General features: G+C 40.1%; 1 protein-coding gene across 5 annotated transcripts in view; it reads right to left on the bottom strand.

Moving 5' to 3' along the window:
• Nucleotides 1–24,568, bottom strand: part of TSNAX (translin associated factor X) — a 43,499-nt gene extending 18,931 nt beyond the window's left edge. For 3 of the 5 annotated variants that reach the window (XR_004346164.1, XM_032607998.1, XM_032607999.1), the window contains exons 1-4: nt 24,414–24,564; nt 23,871–23,975; nt 20,885–20,999; nt 16,409–16,539 (exon numbers count right to left, since the gene is read on the bottom strand). Coding sequence is in view for 4 of the 5 variants with exons in the window: in XM_032607998.1 (XP_032463889.1) it covers nt 16,409–16,539; nt 20,885–20,999; nt 23,871–23,975; nt 24,414–24,429 (367 nt within the window). In the remaining variant the exon portion in view is untranslated. Of the gene's footprint in view, nt 1–16,408; nt 16,540–20,884; nt 21,000–23,870; nt 23,976–24,184 lie in introns of all 5 variants that reach the window. The other 2 variants (XM_032607996.1, XM_032607997.1) reach the window with 2 other exon arrangements.
• Between the last annotated feature and the right edge of the window lie 1,181 nt (nt 24,569–25,749).

Here is a 25,749-nt window from a genome sequence, read left to right as displayed (position 1 = left end):
CGACATCTCAGCCATCCAATGGCCCACAACTTCAGGGGGGGCGGGAGGGGGGACTCCTTGAGATGTGTTTCTGCCTCTGCCCTGGGGTAGTGGATGCCTCCTGTCTGATACTCCTGTACTCTTCAGAGTTCATGTTTCCTCTTATAAGGCAGTCCCCTACACAGTTAATTCGTTATATTAAACTTTCCCTGTTCAAATTACTATGCAGGACACTGATGAATACAACAGGGACTTAGGAAAATACATAATGATACCGTATCCCCTTCACCCCTATTACCATGGACGAGGTGTTCCATCCTTTGAGGCCAGCAAGCCTAGCCTCAGAATCAAGATACAATCCCAGCAGGAACCTTAACGTGGATTCTCCCTTCCACATACGAGGTTTTCCACCTGATGTCCCCTACTGGACGCTATCAGCATCAACACTCTCAGATCTCTTCCATCCACTGGCCCTACCTTCCTCACAACTACTGCCCCTACCTTCCTCACAACTACTGCCCCAACTCTCTCCTCGCCTTCAGTTAAATTTCAGTAAGCTCACCTCACACTTCTCAGACTACTTCCTTCTAGCTTGAGTGCATCTCTACACCAAAACAGCTTTCACTTCAAGTTATCATAGTTGATGAGTCTAACGGACATTTTTTCAGTCTTAACTGTAGCAGCGTTCAGCATTTTGACCCCTTTTTCCCTTCTTTAAACAAGCTCCCCTTTGGTTCCTTTGAATGGCATCATCTCCTAGTTCCCCTTTTTTCTAACTCTCTAGCCATGTCTTCTTAGTCTCTGCCTCAATTAATCCCAGGCTCTCAAATTTACCTATACTTGGCTTCAATCCCTCAACTTTACATCTCTGGCTTCGAGTCACACGTATCCAAATGCGTATTTGACAATCCCATCAGAGGGACCTCAAGACCAACATGTCCCACAAGGCGTTCACAATCTTCCTTCCCAGCCTAGCCCTCTTCGTTTTGCCAGTTCTAAGAGCCTCCTGACCGCCCTTCCTTCCATCCATTTTTTTCCCTCTTCTTATCCACTCTCACACCACAGACTGTTTGCCTTTTTAATAACTATGACCACGTCACTCCCCCACTTAAAGCCTCAATAGCTTTCCATGGCTCTCCGAATACGGTGCAAAATCATTAACGTGGTTTATAAACACCTGCTTAATTTCACCCTCCACCAACCATCATCAGCCTCAACTCACGCTATGGTCAAGTTATAACTCATGTAGTTATACATTTCAAAGGTGGGTATGTAAACCCATATAAATATCCTTTAAATTAACAACAGTACAAGGCTTGTATGTACTCTATAATATGAATTTTCCTACAGTTAATATAAAACACTACTTCTTCAATATTTCTAGGCATAATCCTGCCCCCAAGTTCCTACAGTTGGCTTACACTTCATAGCCACGTTGAGCAAAAATAGTAGTGTTTTAAATGCTGGAATCAAATACAAGTATCAAGGTTCTTGTCATACATGTGGTAATTGATGGGGGAGAGAGCATAAAAACTAAGGTTCTATCAGTTGAAGGTGGTGCACACAAGCTTTCCCAGGGCTTCATGGTGAGGCTCGATGATTTCATCATGTGAACATTAATTATCAAGATTAATGGGTGTAAGCCAGTGTACCCACAGATGGAGGATGGCCCTATCTATATACCTATAATCTCAAGCTGATTTGACAAAGTGCAAAATCCAGTGTGTAGTTCAAGGCAGAAGACATCAGTCAGAAGTGAGGGTATCACTTAAACTGAACCCGTCTCTCATCTATTCTCTCATGGTAACACTATGTGTGACGGTCCATTTGGCTAGCTATGGTGCCCAGCTGTTCTGTCAAACACCTGTCTAAATGTGGCTGTGAAAGTATTTTCTAGATGTGATTAACACTTAAATCAACAGACTCAGAGTAAAGCAGATGACCCTCCATAATGGGGTGGGGCAGGGAGAGACACTCATCCCATCAACTGAAGACCTTAAGAACAAAGAATGAGTCTTCCCAACCAAGCAACCGGTTGGGAAAACTGCCACAAAGACACCCTGCCTGAGCCTCCAGCCTGCAGACTTCAGACTCAAGACTGCAACATCAACTCTTCCATGAAATTCCAGCCTGCTGGCCTGCTCTACACATTTCATACTTCCTAGCCCCCAAATCATGTGAGCCAATTCCTTCAAATAAGTTACTTCCTACCTATCCCACTCCCTCCCCCACCCCCATGACTCCCGTTGGTTCGGTTTCTCTGGAGAACCCTGACGTCAAACAGTGGACGGCATGTCTGCTGAGGCAGAGTGCTCACATAACCTAAGTGCGCATACAACGCACACACCTGTCTCCTCTCCTTGACTCTCCGTGCTTTCCCTTTTTCATTCCACACGCACACTGCGCCTTCTCTGATCTCAAGGGGTTTCGTTTGCTGGCCCTCAGCCTTCCCTCCATGCCCTCCTCCCTGTTTCACCTGATTAATTACTACTAATCCTTTCACGTTCCATCAAACAGAACCTTTGAAGAAACTGACACCATCCCATTCTAAGTCAAGCCCTTATTATATGTTTTCCTAGTACCATGTGCCTCTACTTTGAGGCACTAATCAAAGTTGTATCTATTTATTTTAAATACGTCTTTATTGGAGTATAATTGCTTCACAATACTGTGTTAGTTTCTGCTGTACAACAAAGTGAATCAGCCATATGCATACACATATCCCCATATCCCCTCTCTTGCGTCTCCCTCCCACCCTCCCTATCCCACCCCTCTAGGTGGTCACAAGGCACTGAGCAGATCTCCCTGTGCTATGCGGCTGCTTCCCACTAGCTATCTATTTCACATTTGGTAGTGTATATATGTCCATGCCACTCTCTCACTTCGTCCCAGCTTACCCTTCCCTCTCCCCGTGTCCTCAAGTCCATTCTCTATGTCTACATCTTTACTCCTGCCCTGCCACTAGGTTTATAAGTACCAGTTTTTTTTTAGACTCCATATATATGCGTTAGCATATGGTATTTGTTTTTCTGACTTACTTCACTCTGTATGACAGACAGAGTCTGTCCATCCACCTCACTACGAATAACTCAATTGCATTTCTTTTTATGGCCGAGTAATATTCCATTGTATATATGTGCCACATCTTCTTCATCCACTCATCTGTCGATGGACATTTAGGTCAAAGTTGCATTTAAATAATGTAAAATTCCAGGACTTCCCTGGTGGTCCAGTGGTTAAGACTGCACTCCCAATGCAGGGGGCCCGGGTTCAGGGAACTGGATCCCACATGCCGAAACTAAGAGCCCGTGTGCCGAAACTAAGACCCAGTGCAGCCGAAATAAATAAATTAAATAAAATAAAATTAAAAATTTTAAAGTATTAAAAAATTAATGTAGAATTCCTTATCTACCATCCATTTCTATCCCTTGCTAGGAGGGCAATATAATGACTACCTTGTTCACTGCTTATCCCTTGTTCCTAATGTAACAGGCACAAAAACATAATTATATAAGGCAGATCCATTTTTGAAAAACTATTTAGTAATTTTAAATTATGTTTCATAGGGACACTTAATAAATAGGAAAATGACCGTTTTGGAAAAAACCCAAAATATAATAAAGAAATAAGTAAAAATTAAAACATAATATATACACTATGATTATAAATAAAGACAGTGGGAAACAGGAAAAACTTGCAACTTAAAACAACATCAAAAGGATTCTTATCACCTCAGCTCTCTAAGCAAGCTGGTTTAAACCATTCTAGTGGGAGTACTGTTATACTGTGCTATTCTGCTTACAGAGATCACTGGGGAAAAACTATGTCTAAGAATTTGATTGCGTTCAAGGAAAGACTTAAATTCCAGGACCTATCTCACAATGCTTAAGAAAAGTATCCCAATATCCCTGTTATCCACATGGCTCAGAATAAAAGGGAGAAAAAAAGGAAAAGATAAACTAAAATTAAATGAAATAACATAAAATAAAATAATTAAAATTAAAATAATTTAAAAAAAAATTTTAAATGTAATCAAAAGAAAGAAAGAAGAATGCAACTAGACCAAAAAACAAGTCCACCAATTATAACAAGTGCTAAAAACTACACTAAAAAAAAAGAAAAAAAGGGCTTCCCTGGTGGCGCAGTGGTTGAGAGTCCGCCTGCCGATTCAGGGGACACAGGTTCGTGCCCCGGTCCGGGAAGATCCCACATGCCGCGGAGCGGCTGGGCCCGTGAGCCATGGCCGCTGAGCCTGCGCATCCGGAGCCTGGGCTCCGCAATGGGAGAGACCACAACAGTGAGAGGCCCACGTACCGGTAAAAAAAGAAAAAAGAAAAGTATCCCAGAGTAGATGTGCCTTTGCTTAACAGAGTCCTTTAAGGAGTGTTTGATGTGCAAGGGGAGAAATGGAGCTCACCTTAGGGCAGGGACAACAGAGTTGAAATGCCCTGCATAATTAAAAAGAAATAATTTCAAGTTTCAAAGTTCAGCAATGGAAGAGAAAGAATTTTTAAAAAGAAGACAAGCAGTGAAAAAGCAAGATAGTATTTTTAATACTATTCCTGATTCTGAATGAACTTTATTTAACAAAGATGCTAACTACAGGAGAGCATATTGGTAAATCATCACTTCTTTGTGAATGGAAAAAGATATCTGGCTGAATTCATTAGTTGTAGAATTGTTTTATCTACATGAGCCAATTCAAAACATGGAAAATCATTTTAATGAATATATTTTAAAAAATGATTTGTAGTTAATAAAATCAACTAAGTACAACCAACTTCCAGGACTGTGCCTCAACTACAAAAGTACTAGACACCACGATCTCCGTGGGACTTTTCAGATTTAGATTGGTATGAACTATTCTTCCTATTGAAATGGCAAAAAAATCCACCTTAGTGAAACTAAATTATATGGCAAACAGGAATGCCATTTGCTTCTGCAACAAAGCACTCCTGAATCATGTTGCTAAAATGTTTGCAGTCTCATGAATAAATGCACATGAAAAATATTAAATTCACCAAATAGGGTAAAGAACATAAAATTTACCATGTTAGCCATTTTTTAAGTGTACAGATGTGTCGCATTAGGTTCACTGACACTGTTGTGCAACCAAGACCACCATCTATCTCCAGAACTCTTTTTATCTTACAAAACTGAATCTCGGGAATTCCCTGGTGGTCCAGTGGTTAGGACTCCGTGCTTTCACTGCTGAGGGCACAGGTTCGATCCCTGGTCAGGGAACTAAGATCCCACGAGCCGCGCGGTGTGGCCCCAAAAGACACAAACAAACAAAAACAAAACTGAATCTCTATTCCCATTAAATAACTTCTCATTCCCTGCCCCTCAGCCTCTAACAGCCAGCATTCTACTTTGTCTCTATGGATTGAACTCCTCTGGGGACCTCATATAAATGGAACCATATGGTATTTGTCCCTTTGTGACTGGCTTATTTCACTGAGCATTTATCCATGTTGCAGCATGTGTCAGAATTCCCTTCCTTTATAAGGCTGAATAATACTCCACTGCATGAATAGACCACATTGGGTTTATCCATTCATCTGCTGACGGACACCTGGGTTGCTTCTACTTTTTGGGTATGGTGACTAATGCTGCTATGAACACGGGTGTGCAAATATCTGCTCGAGTCCCTGCTTTCAATTCTTTGGGGTATATACTCAGCAGCCTCCAACAAGATTTCTTAAAATATATAAATAAAATATTGGTAGTACTTAAGTCTTGACTTAGGTACTACCAATTATATGTGAGACAATGTATCTGATACTTTACATCCATCTTTTTAAAGCTCATTATAACCTTACGTAGCCAAGGTTATACTATCCTTCCTTTATGGATGAACAAATTGGGGCTCTAAGAAATTCAGAAATTCACCCAGGTCACATAAGGAGTGGTGAATAAACATTTCCATAATTCAAAAGCTCAAGCCCTTCCCACCTTGCCTGCTTCTTTACATTCAACTCTATATAAAACATATTCACTTTTTCTCACTTTTTTTCCCACTAAATCCCTAGGTCAGCTTTTCTCCATGCTTCGTTCACCTTATTCTCTAGTCTCTGATACTGTATTCCTTCGTGATTCTGTGCTAGTCTGTGCCTAGCCTATGTTGCCCTCTCTCAAATCTTCTTCTACCTGTAAAAAAAAGTTTAAACGTTTTGATACACTCCAATCAAGGCAGCACTCATTTCTTCAAACCCACTACATAAAGCTTATACTACAATTAAATGTTTCAGAACCTCTGTATTATAAAAGCTGTATGATCACCAATGTTGCACCCTGGAACTGTGAAGGCAAGAATCATCCTTTTGTTACAACTTTGCTCCTTCCTCCATTCCCAAAGACAGCACTTCACATACAGAAGAGATTCAAATGCTTAGTAAATTGCTTAAAATAATCTCTCCCTGTTCCTCCTCATTAGCTTTACGAAACTCTAGGTGCTTTGCCAAAACTATTCTAAAATTTGGTATTCAAATGTTCTGAACTATCTAATTGTCCTTTATTTATAGTACTTTGGATTTAAGTCCACTGAGAAAGGCATATTTTTACAAGATTAGAGTTCAAACTGATGAAGCTCAGAATCAGAGGTCTTATGGTTATCTGTTTTATTTTTTATAGGGGAAAAAAGAAGATGCGGAGCAAGAGCCCTCAAAATTCATCTGTTTGTATCAATCTCTATTAAGGGGCGTGGCTGTCAAATATTACGTTTTCCAGTATATCTAAAGTCATTAGTTAAGTTGTCCTTGGGATGTGTTTGATTAAGTTACCCCAGACATGACGGTGCCATTTCTACTCCACAGAAATTAGGTTTCAGTATATACCATAGAGAAAGTTCAACGACATCTGGCCCCAAACACCGAAAGCATTTTTGGTCACATCTAGGTAAAAGGATGTTTAAACAAGTTATGTTTCAACTTGATGAAAAGGACATCCGCTATTTTCAGTGAATAATCCCCAAGGTGAAAATTTTCAATCTACTGCCATATTCCATCAAACAATGGCTTCCCCTTCTGCTTCTGCTTCTGCTTGGATGAAATCCAATTAGAATTATTTACAAAATCAGCTGCCAGTAAGACAGTTTGTAGGTTGGTTTTATGTAATTTGTTATTTTTCTCCTTCTTCTTCTATTAGAACATATACAAGGAAACCCAATTAAAGGCTTCTGATTATTTTTACTTATTCTTATAATATTTAAGTGGTGTATATCCCATCCAAAACTCCATAGAAAACCATACAGAGGTTTCATCATAAATTCGATCTACAAGTCTCAACTTTCTTCCCAGGCTTCTAGTGTTTTAGAATACCATCTGACATTTGACCCAGCAATTCCACTCCTAGGTATATACCCAAGAGAACTGAACTGAAAGCGTATGTTCACACACAGACTTGTACGAATGTTCACAGCAGTGTTATTTTTAGCCAAGTAGAAACAACCCAAATGTCCATCAACTGACGAATGCATAAACAAAATGGTACATATGTACAATAAAATATTATTCAGCCATAAAAAGGAGTAAAGTGCTGACAGATGCTATGACACAGATGAACCCTGAAACATTATGCTAAGTGAAAGAATCCAGTCACAATAGGCCGCTCATTGCACACTCCTGTTTCTACGAGATGTCTAGAACAGGCAAATCCATGGAGACAGAAAGCAGCTTAGTAGCTGCCTTGGGGTGGGGGAAGGGAGCTGGGGAGTGACTGCTAATGGGTAAGGGGTTTCTGGTTGGGGTGATGAAAATATTCTGGAATTATCCAGTGATGACAGCAGTACAACCTTGTGGTTATATTAGAAACCACAGAACTGTACAATTTAAAAGGGTTAATTTTATGACATGTAAATTATATCTCAATTTTTAAAACTGCATTTATAACTATTTGTAAGAATACCACCTGAATTTCTGCAGAAGTGAGCTTTACCAGATCACTGAAATGTAAAAGTATAATCATGTCTAGGTTTGATTCACAGCCCACTCTGCTAAAAACTGTACCCTCAAACACATAACTCGTACATAGAAAATAAGTATGTGCAATTATACTACCAATAGTAAAACAAATGCAAATCCACTACTTTGGATTTTGTCTAATTTGGACTTTGTCTGAGCAAGGCTTTTACTTTAGCACCAAAGAGTGTATGTTGGGCAAATCAGTAGTCCTGAGTTTTTATCTAACATGAAAACAGATTTTAGAACTTAGCATACTCTTACAGATTAATTCTGCTAAATTCCAGAGGGAAGAGAACAAACTTTTGTTAACAGTTATGTCCCAGACTAAGAAATGCTTTCCACGAACATATTCCATTTAATTTTCAAAGCAGTCCACGAGGCAGCTGTTACTGTTCCCGCGTTACAGGCTGAGAAAGCTGAAACTGAAAGAGGCCGCATGTTCCAAGGTTACAGATCTAAGGAATATATCACAGCAAACACAGAAGCCCAGGTCTGTACGGCAGCAAAGTCTCTTCTGCTTCACCTCACTCAGTAAATTTTACCTGTTAAAAGCAAACCTGCATGAGTAGAAAACTTAATAGCCACCTGGGGATCTTCTAAATCCCCCCGAGCCGACTCTGGGATCCTGGGAAGAGGACCACACTGTTCCTATCTCAGTCGCTACAGAGTCATCCCTGGAACAATTCTGGTCAGCACCGGCAGCTCCCCTGTCCCTTGGAGTGATATTCAAAATATTTTAACAGGAATATAAATTATTACATAAATCAACATAAATCTAGCATTTTAAATATATTCTTCTATTCCCTTATGATATCAAATTACATTTATTATGAAACCTGCTTCCCAAGTGATTTAAGATACAGCATAAATTATCCATCAAATCATTCTGGTAATCCTCAAATCATTTCTTGATTTTTAGATGTTGTTGGAAGTATTTTTCGTTTGATTTGTCTTTCCGCAGCTAAGCGATGCCCCTGACTGAGCCATGATTTGATACTGGGAACATCATCAAACTTCGCATGACTTCTTCCATTAAAATGACAGTCACTAGGTGACTGATCCTGCCACGTGGGGATTCACAGGCCTGCCTCCATTTCAGCTTCCAACTCTCCCCACCGTTCAACAAATCTCTGTTCTCATCATCCTCTCTCCTCTAACCACTGTGGGATGAAGAGAGTAGAAAGAGAAGAGAAAAGGAAGTTCGTGATGTCACTTGTTGGGCGTGTGTGCTGTCCTTTGGTCGTTCAGTAAGACCCAGGGCAGAGCGCCCTCCCCAGACCTCTTTCCTACGTGCAGAGACAGTCGCTACCCCCTCCTCCAAGGGGGGTGTCTCAAACAAAGCAGAGCTCCCTGAACCCACCTCAAAGCCTGTTAACTGCAACCTGAGGGAATGTGCTCATGTGAAAGACTTGTTTATGTCCCTGGTCCCAGGAGACCTCCCAAATACTGTTTGCTTCTCCCCACAGGGCACTTATTTGGGGGCCCAGCTCAGCTGCACCACACAAACCCACCCCACTCCACTCCTGGACTTGACTTAAAGCAACTCCCCAGGATGGACCTAGAGTCTGTCATACAGAGTGAAGTCAGAAAGAGAAAAATACCGCATGCTAACACATGTATATGGAATCTAAGAAAAAAAAAAAAGGTCGTGAAGAACCTAGGGGCAAGACAGGAGTAAAGACACAGACCTACTACAGAATGGACTTGAGGACACGGGGAGGGGGAAGGGTAAGCTTGGACAAAGTGAGAGAGTGGCATGGACATATATACACTACCAAATGTAAAACAGATAGCTAGTGGGAAGCAGCCGCATAGCACAGGGAGATCAGCTCGGTGCTTTGTGACTGCCTGGAGGAGTGGGATAGGGAGGGTGGGAGGGAGGGAGACGCAAGAGGGAAGAGATACGGGGACATACGTATATGTATAACTGATTCACTTTGTTATAAAGTAGCAACTAACACACCATTGCAAAGCAATTATACTCCAATAAAGACGTTAAAAAACAAAAAAAGCAACTCCCCAGTCTCCCCACCCAAAATAATGCATTATCTGCAGCCTGTCCCCTAGCTGCAGTGCACAAACCAAAAAGTATCTGTCACGGGCTGAATTACGCCCTCCTAAAAGCCGTATGTTGAAGCCCTAACTCCTAGTACGTCAGAACGTGACTATATTTGGAGATAGGGCCTCTAAAGGTGATTGAGTTAAAACAAGAACATTAGGGTGGGCCTTAATCCAACCTGACTGGTGTCTGGATAAGAAGAGATTAGGACACCCCAGACACCAGGGGCGGCCACCTTTAGGCTAGAGAGAGAGGCCTCAGAAAAACCAACACTGCCGACACCTTGATCTCGGACCTCAAGCCTCCAGAACTGGGAGAAAATAAACTTCTGTTGCTTAAGCCACCCAGTCTGTGGCAGTTCTAGCAAACTAATATAGCATCTTGGAATCACAGTGTATGTTTGGCTTTTGAGATAAATCAGATATGCTGAAATCTGTATTATTAATTAATTTGACTAATCACAGTTAATAACATACTACTTATCAACAGACACAAAAGTATGTTTTAACAACCAAAATGGTCATAAGAGTGTCAAGCTGAATATCTTGCCCGACTTCTCCCACTGTTATCGTGCTACAACTAACTAGCAAAATGCTAGCCAGGAATGAATCTAACTTCCTACCTCATTCATTCCAATCACATTTATCGATCAGGTAAACTTTCCAAAATCATTAGTAATAACTATTAAATGTTGCTGGTTAAGTTCCCACCCCCAATCCCTTGGAGTCATTCTTGTATCTCCAGGCCCCCATGAATTCCAAACTACTGTTCCACCTCCTGCCCGTTCTCAGCACGTGACTGGAAGACAGAGGTTTCTGACCAAGAATGTCCACCCCTGCCGGCCTCTACACCCCTCCTGAAATGCCAATCTCCAAAGCGGTGGCCTTCATCGCATACAAGGCTTTTTTCAATTTACCTATGCTACAGAACCCACCCTCTCCTGATTCCTCAGGGATCCTATTCCATCAAAGATTCCATTCTATTCCCTTTGGTTTAGTTCCGGAGGACCCAGTCTTCGGCTTTCTTCTTAGTCTACACTCTCTCCAGACCATTTTATCCATGTCTATAGCTTCAACTCTGGCTTATAAGCTGAAGCCTTCAAGGCTACAACCGTACCCTGAGTTCTCGAAACCAATATATTCAATTGCTATTAGGAAGCTGCTTGGATGCCATACCAATCACATCCAAAACCCATTCTGTCTTCCATTTCCTCCCTTAGCAAATAACATCTGCACTCAACCAGCTGGCCAAACCAGGAAGTCTATTAAGTTACTGCACTTCAATTTCCTCGTTTGTAAAGTACAAACATCTACCTACATTGTAGGACTTATATAAAATAATGTCAGTGTCTGGTACAAGGGCCCTCTGTAACTACTGAATTAAACTGAGGTGGGAATTATTAAAATAAGAATGATGGGCATTAATTTTTGTTCGATAGTATTTAAAACTTTTTTAGGGGCTTCCCTGGTGGCGCAGTGGTTGAGAGTCCGCCTGCCGATGCAAGGGACACGGGTTCGTGCCCCGGTCCAGGAAGATCCCACATGCCGCGCATTGGCTGGACCCGTGAGCTGTGGCCACTGAGCCTGCGCGTCCGGAGCCTGTGCTCCGCAGCAAGAGAGGCTACAACAGTAAGAGGCCCGCGTACCGCAAAAAAAAATACATTCAGAAAAAAATTTACATCCATCAACACGCATATGCCTGGATTTCCCACTAAACCAAATGGACACCGAACTACTGTAGTGGGCAGAGAAAAATTAACTATTCATCAAACATATTTCATTGTCTTTGGCACAGAGACCATATTCCCCATTCTCCCTTGAAATCAGGTGTGGACTGGCCAATAAAATGTGGACAGAAGTGGTCGATGCCACGTGGAGGGCTGGCCCATAAAAACCTCAGGCATGACCCTGCACTCCTCTCTTCCACAACCTGCCAGTTGTATGCTGATGTCCTGACTGATCTTGGAAACCACGTACTGATAGTAGCAGAGCCCCAAGATCCTGGGGCTCTGAACGACTAAGTGCGAAGAGCACACTCAAGACACCATCACAAAGCCGGGACTTTAAATGAGAAAGAAACGATTTCTATTTTGTTAAGCCACCAAAATGTCACAGGTTTATTCATTTGTTCCAGTACTTAGCTCTACCTGAACTAACATCTCTGCTGACGACCTAATCTCACTTACAAACAGAAAAATTCAGTGTTTAGCTATCTCTCTCCCCTCACTAAATTCCAAAGGCTTACAGATCTTCATGTCCTAGTTCATTTTTTCAGTGAGCCTTCTCAATTTTGCTACTATGCTGAAATGATATCAAATTTCTCTGTACTGATATAATGAGCTTTAGAACGCCCCTAAATATTAACATTGATCCTATTTCTGCACTTATGTCTAAGTAACAGTCCCTGGAAACATGCTTCCTTTTGGAAGGAACAAAAAATAGTCAAACAAAAATTCGCAAAAGCAAATCATCAAATAAAAGATTTGACTGAACAACAAAAAAAGCCCTTTTAAAATACTTCTGCTCTTCATTCTGTCAACATTTATCAAACAGCTATTAAGTATCTGGGATACATCAGTTAATAGTAAAAAACTTTTGTAGAGACTTGTCGAGTCCACATTCTAGTAGAGGAGAGAGAAATAATAAAGAAAGAAACATAATAAATATGGCGATTACAGAGTAAGTCAAAACGTGTTAAGTGCTATGGAAAAATAAAAAGAGCAACACAAGAGCTATGTGTGCTGGGTTTTTAAGAAAAACCTTCATATTTAAGCAAAGAGAAATTTAAGCAAGATAAAGCCTTTACTCGGGGTTAGGTTCTGAAGTCTACAGGTAAATTAAATCCATATAATAAGAAAGCAATGGGACCACTTACTAGCTTATGACCTTGGACAAGTTGCTTAACTCCTGTGAGTCTCAATTTCCCCACTTATGAAGTGGTAAAAATAATATTTATGATTTAGGGATACTGCAAAGGTTATATAAATATAAATATTTAATATATAAAGAACAATGGCTTTAAAAAAATATCTGTAACTGGCCTAAAACACTCACTTAACCCATCATTCACATTCTCGGATGAGAGAATTAAAATATTAGTTAGGGCCTGAACTGAGTTTTGTGCAGCTGAATGTCTCAAAATTAAATGACAATTTTTAGTATTATCACAGTGATATGAACTAAACCAAAAAAAGAAATATTTTTTTCTTTGAGATGGAGGACATTTCCCCCAACTGTTCATTTTTCAACGAGAAAAAAAAAAAAAAAACAACCAAAAACATGACAGGGCACGAGAAAAAGTTTTAAGTGACTTATTTCAAGTAACTAAGTATCTGTCATTTGTTTAACCATCCCTTGGGACAATCTGTAACCCACTCTGATAAGAAATGTGTAGAAAACAGACCTAGCTTTTTGTTGTTGTTCAATTATTAGTAGGACACTCAATGTTTGAGCTCACACAAGTATCCCTTAGGGACATGCTCTGCGTGCCATTGGCACTGTTCTTAATGAGGAAAAGCACAGAACTCCTTTAGTTCGATGCCAGAATTGTTTTATCTTCAAGTCAAAAGAACAACTATTTGGAGTAACACCAAAACAAGCATTTAACAATTACAAGCAGCAAGCTATTCATAAGCGTCACATTGTTAATGCTACTCTAATTATAAATAACCGTATTTTATCAAATAAAATATCTGTCAGCAAATTTTTAAGTCCCAGACACCTCTTTGACTGCTTTATTCCTTAACTTTAAGAAAAAAAAACTTTATTGTTTCAATTTAAAGAACCTCACTTAATTTTACAGACTTCCTACAGAAAAGTGAGACACAGAGAATCCTTAAATTTTTAATTCATGGGTAGGTAATCTCAAAGAAAACTTACAAATCATAAACAAAGGCCTTAAACAGAATATGGTGCTTACAACAATCCTCAATGATAGTGAACTGGGAATATCTGAAGAAAGACTGCTCCCAGTTTACTAACGTCCTATCTAAACTTTTTCCAAGAATGTAGTGCTTCCTGCCTGATTTAAGAAACACTCTACTGACTCAATGAAATGTCCCCTTTGCCTCTTTTTCTCCATTTCTGTTTTGTTCTAAAAGCCAAGTATGACTTCCTAGGTTTCTTTTAGTGTCATCATCCATATGGTCCTTGCTCTTATTTAAAGCTTTTCCTTATACTTTACTCATTGATCCATGAAGGACCTACAACATAAATGACTGGGCCAAATAAAGCAAATCTACAGTGTCCCTAGATTAACTGTGCTTTTTGAACGTCACACAAATGGAAGTATACAGTTAGATACTCCTTTGTGTCTGCTTATTTTGCCCAACACAATGTCAAATTCACATTCGCTGTCGCATACGGTTACTTGCTACATAGTACTACATTGTACAACTACACCACAATGTACCCATTTTCCTGTTGATAGACATTTGGGTCATCTTTTACTTTTAGGATATTATGATTACAGCTGTTATGAGGTTTCTTGCACATGTCTTTTGGTGACATAAGCCTCACTCCTCTTGGGTATATACCCAGAAGAAATCATATAGTAGACAAGTTCCCAGCTAGATATTGCCGCCAAAGTTTTTTTAAATGGTACAGGCAGTATTTATGATTTAGTCACGCTGGTGAGTGAATGGTATCTCACTGTGGTTTCACTTTACATTACTCTAGTGAATAATGATGCTGAACACCGTTTAGTGAATATTCAGTCATCTGAATATTCACATTTTTAAGGCCCCTATTCACCTTTTATGGTCCTTTTTTTTTTTATAATAAATTTATTTATTTTTGGCTGCATTGGGTCTTCATCGCTGCACATGGGCTTTCTCTAGTTGTGGCAAGTGGGGGCTACTCTTTGTTGCGGTGCGTGGGCTTCTCACTGCGGTGGCTTCTCTTGTTGCGGTGCACGGGCTCTAGGCACACGGGCTTCAGTAGTTGTTGATCCGATTTTCCTTTAGCAGTTAGTGCTTTTTTGTGTCATTAAAAAAAAATCTTTCCTACCACAAGGTCACGAAGATACTCTCGTATGTTTTCTTCTAGAGGCTTGTTTCAGCTTTCACTTCACCCTTCTTTCTCCCATTATCTCTGATCTTCTCTCCCAACCCTGCCAAATCTGTCACATGCAAGGCTGTGCTTGCATGTGGCAACATAAACTGAATTCATGAAATCTTTTTTATTATATGTGCTATTATTTTGAAAATCAAATAAATCCCTGATAGTAAATAATAAATGATGAGGATGGGAATGTACCCCCTTTCAGAATATACTATAATGACTCCTCATGGAAATGTGTTATCACTTTAGCTTATAATAACACGCCTCCAGTTTTAACCGATACACGCAGGCACCTTCTCTTACTAATATCAACACGTTTCAACAACCACAGGTCGACATTTCTGAAAAACAAGTGCTGAAATGATAACCAGACTAAAACTGAACATATATTGACCAGGTACCAAATGAACTCATTTCCTACTACTGAACTTACCTGAGCTCAGTGGAATCAGCTATTTGATAGAAAGGAATACAGAACTTCCATTTACTTCTATAAATATGCATCAATCTTTGATTTTGTCTTTCTGCAAATTTCAGGGTATGTCTGAATTATACATTATCTCTCCTCACAGTGAACTCACAATAAGAAAAGGATGAAGAGGATCAGATCAAGTACCTTAAACATTTGTGCCAACTAATTTCCAAATGGTGATAATCACCAAGATCCAGTACTCCATGAAACATTTTAAATGAATATATAAAACCCAGTACTGGGCTTCCCTGGTGGCGCAGTGGTTGAGAGTCCGCCTGCCGATGCAGGGGACACGGGTTTGTGCCCCGATACGGGAAGATCCCACGTGCTGCGGAGCGGCTGGGCCCGTGAGCCATGGCTGCTGAGCCTGCGCGTCCAGAGCCTGTGCTCCGCAACGGGAGAGGCCACAACAGTGACGGGCCTGCATACCGCAAAAAAAAAACCAAACCCAGTACTACCCTAAACTTCCCAGTATGGAGTCACACTATGAGATGTTCTGGTCCACCTGGCTAAGTGATACATTCTCTGTCATGAACTTACTATGACTGAAACTTAGAGCCACAAGTGAGATATACCCATAGTGGGAAATGAGTTATGCCCTGTCTGAATACACCCTACTCACTCAAGAATAAAGCTCATCTATTAAGTCTGTGTCCTCAATTACTTTATTAAAATCTATCAATGACTGTCACTACACAGAAAAATAAAGCCCATTAAGCATTTTTAGATTACCTTTACATTACTATTCAGAAGTTCTAATTTTTTAAAGCCAGTAACATTTCACCAAGCATCAATTAAAATTCAGGCAATGCACATAAATCATGTAACGAACTTTTTTTTTTTTTTAATGTTACCACTACAATGAACCTAGACTCACCTGTAGTAATGGCTCTGTGGAACTGATGCATGTCTTCTCCTGAGAGCTCCTGGGCTACCTGCAATATCTTTTGTCTGACACCATCCAATTTAATTTCTGCTTCAGTCAGTATTTCTTCCATATAAGGAGCACTGTAATCAAGATATTGGGAACTTTTAAAACATCAGTCAGATGTTTTGATAGTGAAAAGCTGAAATAATCTCCATATAATTAACATAGGGCTAAATAAATATCCTATGTATCTGGAAACTTCTAACTCAAAACTACAACTATAGTTTACTAAAACAAGGTTAAAAACATGGAAAAATGCTATAATATTAAGTGAAAAGAGAAGTATAAAAAGTTGTACTTATAATATGACCATAGCTACAAGAAAAATTATGTTCATAAAAATATGACATCTGGAGACGTCTACTTTTAGTCAGGATGGAGTAACATGGACAGGATTTATCATCCCACCATAAAACTAAACAACTAAAGAGAAATACATATATACAAAAAAAATGGTTTTCAGACATTGGGCAACAGGCAGCATGGGACACTGATCCCTGAGAGAAGAGTGAAGAAAAGGACATGTGCCTTATTATGACTGTCCCATCTAACTGCCTGCAGTGCAGTGACAGTGCAGGGATGAGAAACTTTGGTGGACCCTGGGAGTCTCCCTGAGCAGAGGGGGAGGAAGTGGGAGTTCAGGTTGGTAAAGATGGCTAAAACTTGCATGGCAGAGTAACAAAGGAGAAAACTACACACAGAGTTTTTAGAGATCTACACAGGGGACCCACTCAAGTCTTCAGCTGAACTCTGATCAGTGCAGACTTGTGAGGAAACTACCCAAGGCTGAAAAATGAACCACCCTAAGTGAGCACGCAAAACGATATACAGAGCTCACACAAGACCAGAAATAGTTGATTCATCACTGGCAGACTGACACTACAAAAAGTATTAAAGGAAGTTCTCTAGGCAAAAGGAAAATGATACCAGATGAAAATCTGGATCTGTACATAAAGGAATAAAGGACACCAGAAATGGGAGATATATATAAAAATATAATTTTTTAATTTTTAAAAAATCATATTGTTTAAGTAAAAATAATAATGTATTATGGGGATTATAAATAATATAGAAGTAGCATATATTTCAAAGTAGCACAAAGGCCAAGCCTGTAGAGGTGAAATGGAAAAGGAAGTATACTATTATAGGGTTCATATACTATAGGCAAAGTGATATGCAAGCTGTCCTTACCTTGTACAGTATCACATTAACTGAAAAGTGTGCGTATCAATATTATGACCTCAATTTGCAAAGTAAATGTTACCACAGAACCATGCAAAGGACAGACATGATTCTGAGATGCACAAGTTTCAATTAACACAGTATTGTGCAAAGAAAGGACAGCAGACTGTGACAAGTCATATATTATAAACCATAAAACAACCACTATAAAACAAAAAGGTACAGCTAATAAGCCAACAAATAAGATAAAATGGAATTATAAAAAATAGTCTTCACAACATTGTAAAGCAATGATACCCCAATTTGAAAAATATATCTTCAACCCAAAATAAGGCAAAAAAGTGGAAAATGGATCACAAATTTAATTCCTACCATATCAATAATCACATTAAATGTAAACGGTCTAAACACCTCCATAAAAGGCAGAGACTGGATAAAATGGATAAATGGATAAAAAAGCAAGAAAGACAAGAAATCCTCTTTAAATATAGACACAAATAGATTAAAAGCAAAAGGACAAATAAAGATATACCCTGTTAACACTAATCAAAAGAAAACTAGAGTAGCTGTATTAACAAAGTAGAATTCAAAACAAAGAATATTTCCAGGGATACTATCATAAAAATAAAGGGTCAATTCATCAAGTGAACAGAACAATCCTAAATATTAATGCATCAAATAAAAGAGCTTAAATACATCAAGCAAAAACTAATAAAAGGGCAAAAAGAAATAGACAAATCCACAATTATCATCAAGAGATTTGAACCTCTCTCAATAATTGTAGAACAAGTATACAGAAAATCAGTAATAACACAGATGATTGAACAACATCATCAACCAATTTAATTGACATTTATAGGACACTACACCCAACAATAGCAGAATACATATACTTTTCAAGTGTACAAGGTCCAGACAGACCATATTCCGAGCCAGAACCAAGCTTCAGTAAATTTAAAAGAATTCAAATCATAAAAAATATGCTTGGAAAATTCCTAAATATTTGGAAACAAAATAACATCCAAACAACCAATGGGTCAAAGATGAAATCAAAATGAAAATTAGAAAGCATTTTGAACTGAATGAAAATGAAAAAACAACATACCAGAATTCGTGGAATGCAGCTAAAGTGTACTTAGAGCCATAAAAGGGAAATTGATAGCACTAAATGCCTATATTAGAAAAGAAGAAATGATCTCAGTTTCTTCTTTGTGATCTCAGCTTCCGTCTTAAGAAACTCTTTAGAAAAGGAGTAAATGAATCCCAAGTAAGCAGAAAGAAGGAAATAACAGAAATCAATGTGTCAGAAAACCAAAACATACAGAATATCAATGAAATCAACAGCAGTCCTTTAAGATCAATAAAATTGATAAACCTCTAGCCAGACAGATCAGGAAAAAGAGAGGATACAAATTACCAACTTCAGGAATGAGAGAGAGAGAACATTACAACAGATTCTACAGAAATTAAAGGATAATAAAAGAACATTATGAGATGAAATGGAAAAATTCCTGAAAAGACCAAACTACCAAAGCTCACTAGCAGAGATATCTACCTTAATCTATTAAAGAAACTAAAGTACAGTTAAAATATGAAATCTGCTCATTAACAGTAGTTATCTTTATGTACTCTAAATGATTTCTCTCATAAAGTATTTTTACTTTCTGTAGTTTATAATTTTTCTGAAGTTTACCATTTTCTCAGTTTACTAATCAAATATATGTATAATATGGACACAATTATGATAAAAAAGTATAAAATATGAAATCTGCTCATTGATAGTGGCTATCCTAGGGTGTTGTCACTGACTTCTTTCACTCGGTATCTTTACTTTTCTGTCATTTTGTATTTTTCTAAAGATTACTATTTTCTAAGTTTACCATAATGCATATTTATTATTTTTTGGTGGACAAATATTTACAAGATGACTGTACACAATAACATGGCTTTTTCTAAAATATTAAGTTCTCCTGTCACAGTTCTACTATTTCTTTAAACTGCTGAATATTGAGAGCAATTGTTTTAAAACTGCAATTTCTAGTGGAAAAAAGTGTTCATAACTAACCAGATCAGTGTTGCTTCTGTCCATAATACAAGCTCAAGTGTGTACAAGCTATGTGAAAACTGGTTCAAAAAACAAGCAAAAACTAATTTTAGAGTCAAGGATGAAAAAGAAAATGTTAACAGTGCCACATTCCAATAAACCTATATATGGCAAATTTGCTTCCACTTAGTGGAATAAAAATTAAAGCATTTCAGAATTACCTTAAAAGTTATAAGTGAATAGAATACTTCAGTAATATTTTAATAATAAAAAGCTCATAAATTATATTTGGTCTTTCTTAAATACTTAAAAGACACATGGTGGGAAGCCAATCATTGTTATCCTTCTAAAGGCATCTGGAATTGGTAATGTAACAAGAATCTCTCTTTGGGAGTTGCAGGGTGGGTGATTTCTACCCCCATGTAGAACAGAGAAGCAAAGAAAGCTAGTCAAATGAAATATGAAGCAAACCAAGATAACAGATGGAGATACCCAACTGCATTCATAAAATATTCCTGAATCTTCTTTCTAATTCACTCCCTTCCTCTTAATTTAGGCTAGTTTAAGCTGGCTTCTTTTACTTGCAACAAAGAAATCTATTAAATATACAGAGCCTACCTAGAAAAATATTAAAGTCCTAGAGAACGAATGTCACAGAGCTGAAGGTAGAGGAACTTTCAAAGAATTAAGCAGTCAACACTATCACATGCTGCAAAAATGTGAGTCAGAAAAAAAGCAGAAGAGTGTGTACTAGACTCAGCAATATGAAAGTAACAAGGGCAATTTCAATTCTGTGAGGCAGAAAGCCACACCGCAATGAACTGAAAAATGAATGGGAAAGTAAGTTAAGCAGAATATAAAATTTATCTAATATTAAAATTTCTGCACACATCATCCAAGGAAAGCTTTAATGTAACAGGTGCTAGTAAACCATTAAAAATTTAATATTTCACAAACAGTAGCTCTATCTTGGTGAACGACCTTAACAGAACATAAATCCCTAGCTGTTCTGAAAATAAGAATTGGTCCCTATTTTTATTAAAATGTTTATTCTTAAAATCTACCTGCTACTAACGTCCTCTGACCCCGGTGTTCAAAAAAAGTCAGCTAGTTACTGTCCACTGACTTACGATATAAATTAAATACGATATATATAAAACTGTATCCAACTGTGACCAATTTTGAAGATATTTACTCACCTTGTAATCCTGTGGAGGAGAAATATTGTCCTTTTACTTTCAACAGTTATATCCCGACTAAGTTTCACAAGTCTCTCATATTTGTCATGTCTTGCATCAAGTTCCTGTTGAAATGCTAAGAACACATTATTATGAACATAAGCATGCTTATTCTGCACTTGAAGCCCATCGAACAACATTGGAGAAACCACCTTATTTATTTTTAAAGTGCTTGGAAATCAAAGACTCTGCCACGAACCGAGATATTTTTTCTTTAACTAGAGGTATGCCTTCGCTGGATTTTACCACTCAGAGGCTCACAGTGAGACATATATTTTGTAACAAGTATCTGTTCTAATAAACATGAGACTTTTACCACAAAATTATCACATATATAAACTACCTACAAAAACTACTTTCAACTACCTCGCTAGGTTATGTAAAGTTATTTTTAGTTACCTTACCATATACAATAAAAATATCTACAAAAAATAAACTGGAATTTTAAAATTAAGTTTATAGGGCTTCCCTGGTGGCGCAGTGGTTGAGAGTCCACCTGCCGATGCAGGGGACACGGGTTCGCGCCCCGATCCAGGAAGATCCCACATGCCGCAGAGCGGCTGGGCCCGTGAGCCATGGTCGCTGAGCCTGCGCGTCCGGAGCCTGTGCTCCGCAACGGGAGAGGCCGCAACAGTGAGAGGCCCGTGTACCGCAAAAAAAAACAAAAAACAAAAAAATAAAATTAAGTTTATAACTCCTTAATAACATCAACTTTCTGAATTCTCAAGCCCTAGTTGCTGAAATACCCATGAACCACTTACTTATCTTAAAAACCACTTTATTTTAGAAGCACTGTCACTCCAAAGACCTAGCAAGTTGCCTGTCCTATAGGGAGCAATCCACAGAGGAATTCTGAATACAAAGGTTTATTCAGAACCTGACTTAACCATGAACCAAATTAGTAGTTGACAAAGACCTAAATACATCTGGTCTTTTATTACTGAGATAATAGTTAGGCTAGGATTTTGCCCAATATTTCAAGACAATGAAATGTATTCACTATTTATTTTGACTACATTAACGACCACTGTGAATTATATACTATAAATACAAAGTTATGGCAATTTCTACCCTCAATGAGCTCAGTCCAGTATGAGACAGAGATGTAAACAAAGAATTAAATGTAATCATGCTATAATAAATATATAGAAAAGGTTCAGTAAAGCAGGAACTACATTTTTCTTGTTCACTATCAACACATGCCAGAACACAGATGCTCAATAAATATCTCCTGACTGAATGGATGGATGTTCAATGAATGCAACGTTTGTCACCAAGTTTGCTTGGGAGGAAAATCCGAAAGGCTTCAAAGGGAAGAAGCTACTTGACCAGGGTCTTGAAGAAAACTATAGTACACCAGGTGGGCAACGGGGCACCAAGTTGGAAGCAATTCCAAGCTTAAAGAACTATGTGCACAAAGGCAGGTAGAAACATGAAACAGCAAAATATGCTTGGAAACAAGCAGCTCAGTATGGGGTGTGTGAGAACATACCGGTGGGGAATATTGGCTTGGCCAAAACGTTCGTTCCGTTAACGAATACGTTGCTCAATAAAGTTCTTGGTGAAAATGAAAAATGCCTTTTATAGTTACTTAAAACCGAACGAGCTTTCTGGCCAACCCAATACTTGCCCCAGTGTATTGATAGTTTTTCCACTGAGTATACAGCTCTATCAATATGCTCTCTACTCAATTACAACTAGTTGTCTTACACCCCTGAAGATCACTGCATGTGCTGTGGCAGTTCTAAAATATGTCCACAAATCACCTGATACCCCTCCCTTCAAAAAGAGGAACCTAATTCCCTTCCTCTTAAATATGAGGCAGAGTTTTAAAACTACCTCATTTGTAACAAAAGAACTGTAGCATAAGTGACAGCGTATGATGTCCAAGATTAGGACATAAGAGAACTGTGGTCTCTTTCTCTTCCTCGGTCCGGGGGAAGCCAGATGCCACAACACGAGGACACTCAAGCAGTGCTATGCAGGGGTCCACGTGGAGAGGAACCCAGAGCTGGCTGTTGGCAGAAGGCCTACCTTGCCGATAGCTGTGGATCCTTCAACCCAATTCAAGCCTTCAGATGGCTGCACGTTAGAACCAACAGCTAACTAAGCCCCCTCTCGGATTCCTGAACTACAGAAACTGTAAAGAACAGGGTGCTGGAGTAATTCCCTGGTGGTCCAGTGGTTAGGACTCCGCACTTCCACGGCAGGGGGGCATGGGTTCGATCCCTGGTCAGGGAAATAAGATCCTACATGCCACGCGGCATGGCCAAAAAAAAAAACAGGATGCTGGGCAGAAGAGTTAGGTGAATTTTGTTTTATGTTGAGTTTTGCAACAGCTTGCCCAAGTTAATATACTGAGAAAAGGGGAGCTGTGAACACATGTACATGTACGATTTACATGTACATGGATTCCCACTCTCTGCAAAGTGCTGCAGTGTCAAAACAAAACTACAGGCCCTGTCTTCAAAAGTCTATCTGGGAAAACAAAACCAATACACGTTAAAAACTGAAAAATTAAATATAGGTATGTATACAGCTGATATATATATATATATATACACACACACACACACACACAGCTGATACATATACACATATATATACACGTTAAACATACACCTAATGAAAACACACATATATACCTGATACACACACACACACACACACCTGGGGGGGTGAGTATATATAGTTATCAGGTCCACAGTAATTTTTAGTTACGTGGCACGTCTGATGTTAATTAACTAATGTTTACCTGCGAAACTGTAATGGGAAAAAGAGTCAAGACGTCTGTAATCTCAACTCTGAGGGCAGACCCAGCACTATGGCAAAACCCCCGGGGAAATTATCAGAGGCTGTTTTCACATGCATAACATGGCTAATCGATCCTTCTTACAAACTCTTTAGTTCTCTTCCCTTCGCCAGCTTACATGACAAGAGAACTTACATTTGAAGGCCAACATCACAGGTGAAGAGGAATTAACATCCTTCCCTTCTCTTCTCTGGTTATGTGGGAAATTGTCATGCTTCCTTTTCCTGAACCCTCCTGATCCTTACGTAGAGAAGGAGAAAAAGGTTGGACAAGGCTCTTCCATCGCCAAAGAGCTGACAAAACATGACACAGGCAAACCCCTCCCTTCCTTTAAAACCAGGCACCCCCAAGGCCCTCGCCACAGAGGCTTCCTCAGCACACGACAGGAAAGCAACCCTGCTTTCTCCCCCCCAAACCTTACGCTCACCCAGGCCTCCCCCAACGAGTACCTTGGTCTGGCACAAGGTGGGGCAATAACCGAACTAAGATAAAAACGGCTCGAGGATTAAAAACAGAGAGGCGCAAACAGGGCCAATGTGGCCGGGAAATCACCAGGGCCGCCGCCCCTCCCGGAGCCTGCGCGGGGAGAGGGCACCTTTAAGGGGTGGGAAGTGGAAAACGCGACCAAAAGGCTGGATAAGATAAATAAATAACGCCCAAAGCCGTTGAGGACGCCACCTTCTTTGCTGCTCATGTCGTCACGGCCTACGGCGAGAAGAGACGACACTCGGCGCCTCGGGGCGTGCACGATGGGTACAGCAGCGGCCGAAGAGCCCGAAGCGCTAACCTGCGCAGCCGGCCGACGTCGACGCCCCGGCCGGAAGCGCACGCCCGCAGCCACTCAAGCTTCTCCCTTTTCCCTCATACACTTCCGGTCGCGTCCCGGTCCCGCCTCCGCTGGCTCCGCCCCGCGCGCGGCCCGGAGGACCTCGCGCCCTCGAGCCGTTGTCACGCCTGCCCTCTGCTGTGCCTGAAGACAGAAACGACTTTACACGCTTCTCTGCATGAGCCGTCCATTAAAAAAGACGATGCATCCCCCTGAGGGTGAGAGCAGTGTGAAGGCGGGAAAGCGACGAAAGATGTACGTGATTTTTTTTTTTTTTTTTTTTCTCAAGGCACCTTAGGAGCACCCTCGCGTTCCCTCGGCGTGGCCCCCGCCTCCCGCGCGGTGCATAGTGGGGGGTTGTAGTTTGCCGCTGGAGCCTGCCCGGCGGCGCCTGGGGCTGGCGGGTGAGGAAGGGATCAGCGTCGCGTGTCCTGTGGGATGGTCTTCTTGGGATCGAGGCAAAACCTTACAGAGTTAGGAGTCTTTTAATTTTCCATTCCTGGCGGTGACTCCAGAAGCTTAGGTGATGGAAATGTGCAAATCAGTCAGTGGAAGGCGTTGCTGGTACTTTCTCCGCTGTGTCCCATCCCCGCCCCCCCGCTCCGGCCTGTCCCACTTTACCTCCCTCCTCCTCCGTCCTCCGCTGGGCTCCTCTCCCGCCTCCCCGTAGCCAGACTGCCTATCTTCACGGTGGTCTCCGCCGCTGAGTGGTTGTGTGACCTTGAGAAAGTAATTCACCCCAGCTCAATTTCTTCATCTGTAAAATAGAGGTAAAGTAGGACCCGCCTCGTAGGATTATTGGACCACCAAATGAGTTACCACTAAGGCGCAGTCTTTGGTATAGTAAAGGCTCAGTTAAATACTAGCTATGATACCCTTCTCCCACCGTCGCTTTCCAGAAAGAACATGCTCAAGATGGGCAGCTAAGTGGCGCGCCAGCATCCTCTAAGATAAAAACTCAGGCGGAGGCTTCGTTAGTTGGGTGGCCTAGGGCTGGTTGGGAAAACACAAATACTATATCTACGTTTTCCCTAAATAGACTCCATATTGGAGGCACTTGTACACGCAGTCTTTCCTCCTTGTAAATTTAGGAACAAAGGCACAGTAAATGAAACAACTTGGCTAGAATACGGCAGTGATTTCAAGCCCCTGACAGGCCTGTGTCATAGGAAGGTAGTTTGCTCTAGG

Source organism: Phocoena sinus, chromosome 16, assembly GCF_008692025.1.
Source record: "Phocoena sinus isolate mPhoSin1 chromosome 16, mPhoSin1.pri, whole genome shotgun sequence".
Taxonomy (NCBI): Eukaryota; Metazoa; Chordata; class Mammalia; order Artiodactyla; family Phocoenidae; genus Phocoena; species Phocoena sinus.
Note: the sequence above shows the minus strand (reverse complement) of the source record. Positions and strands in the feature narration are given on the sequence as shown.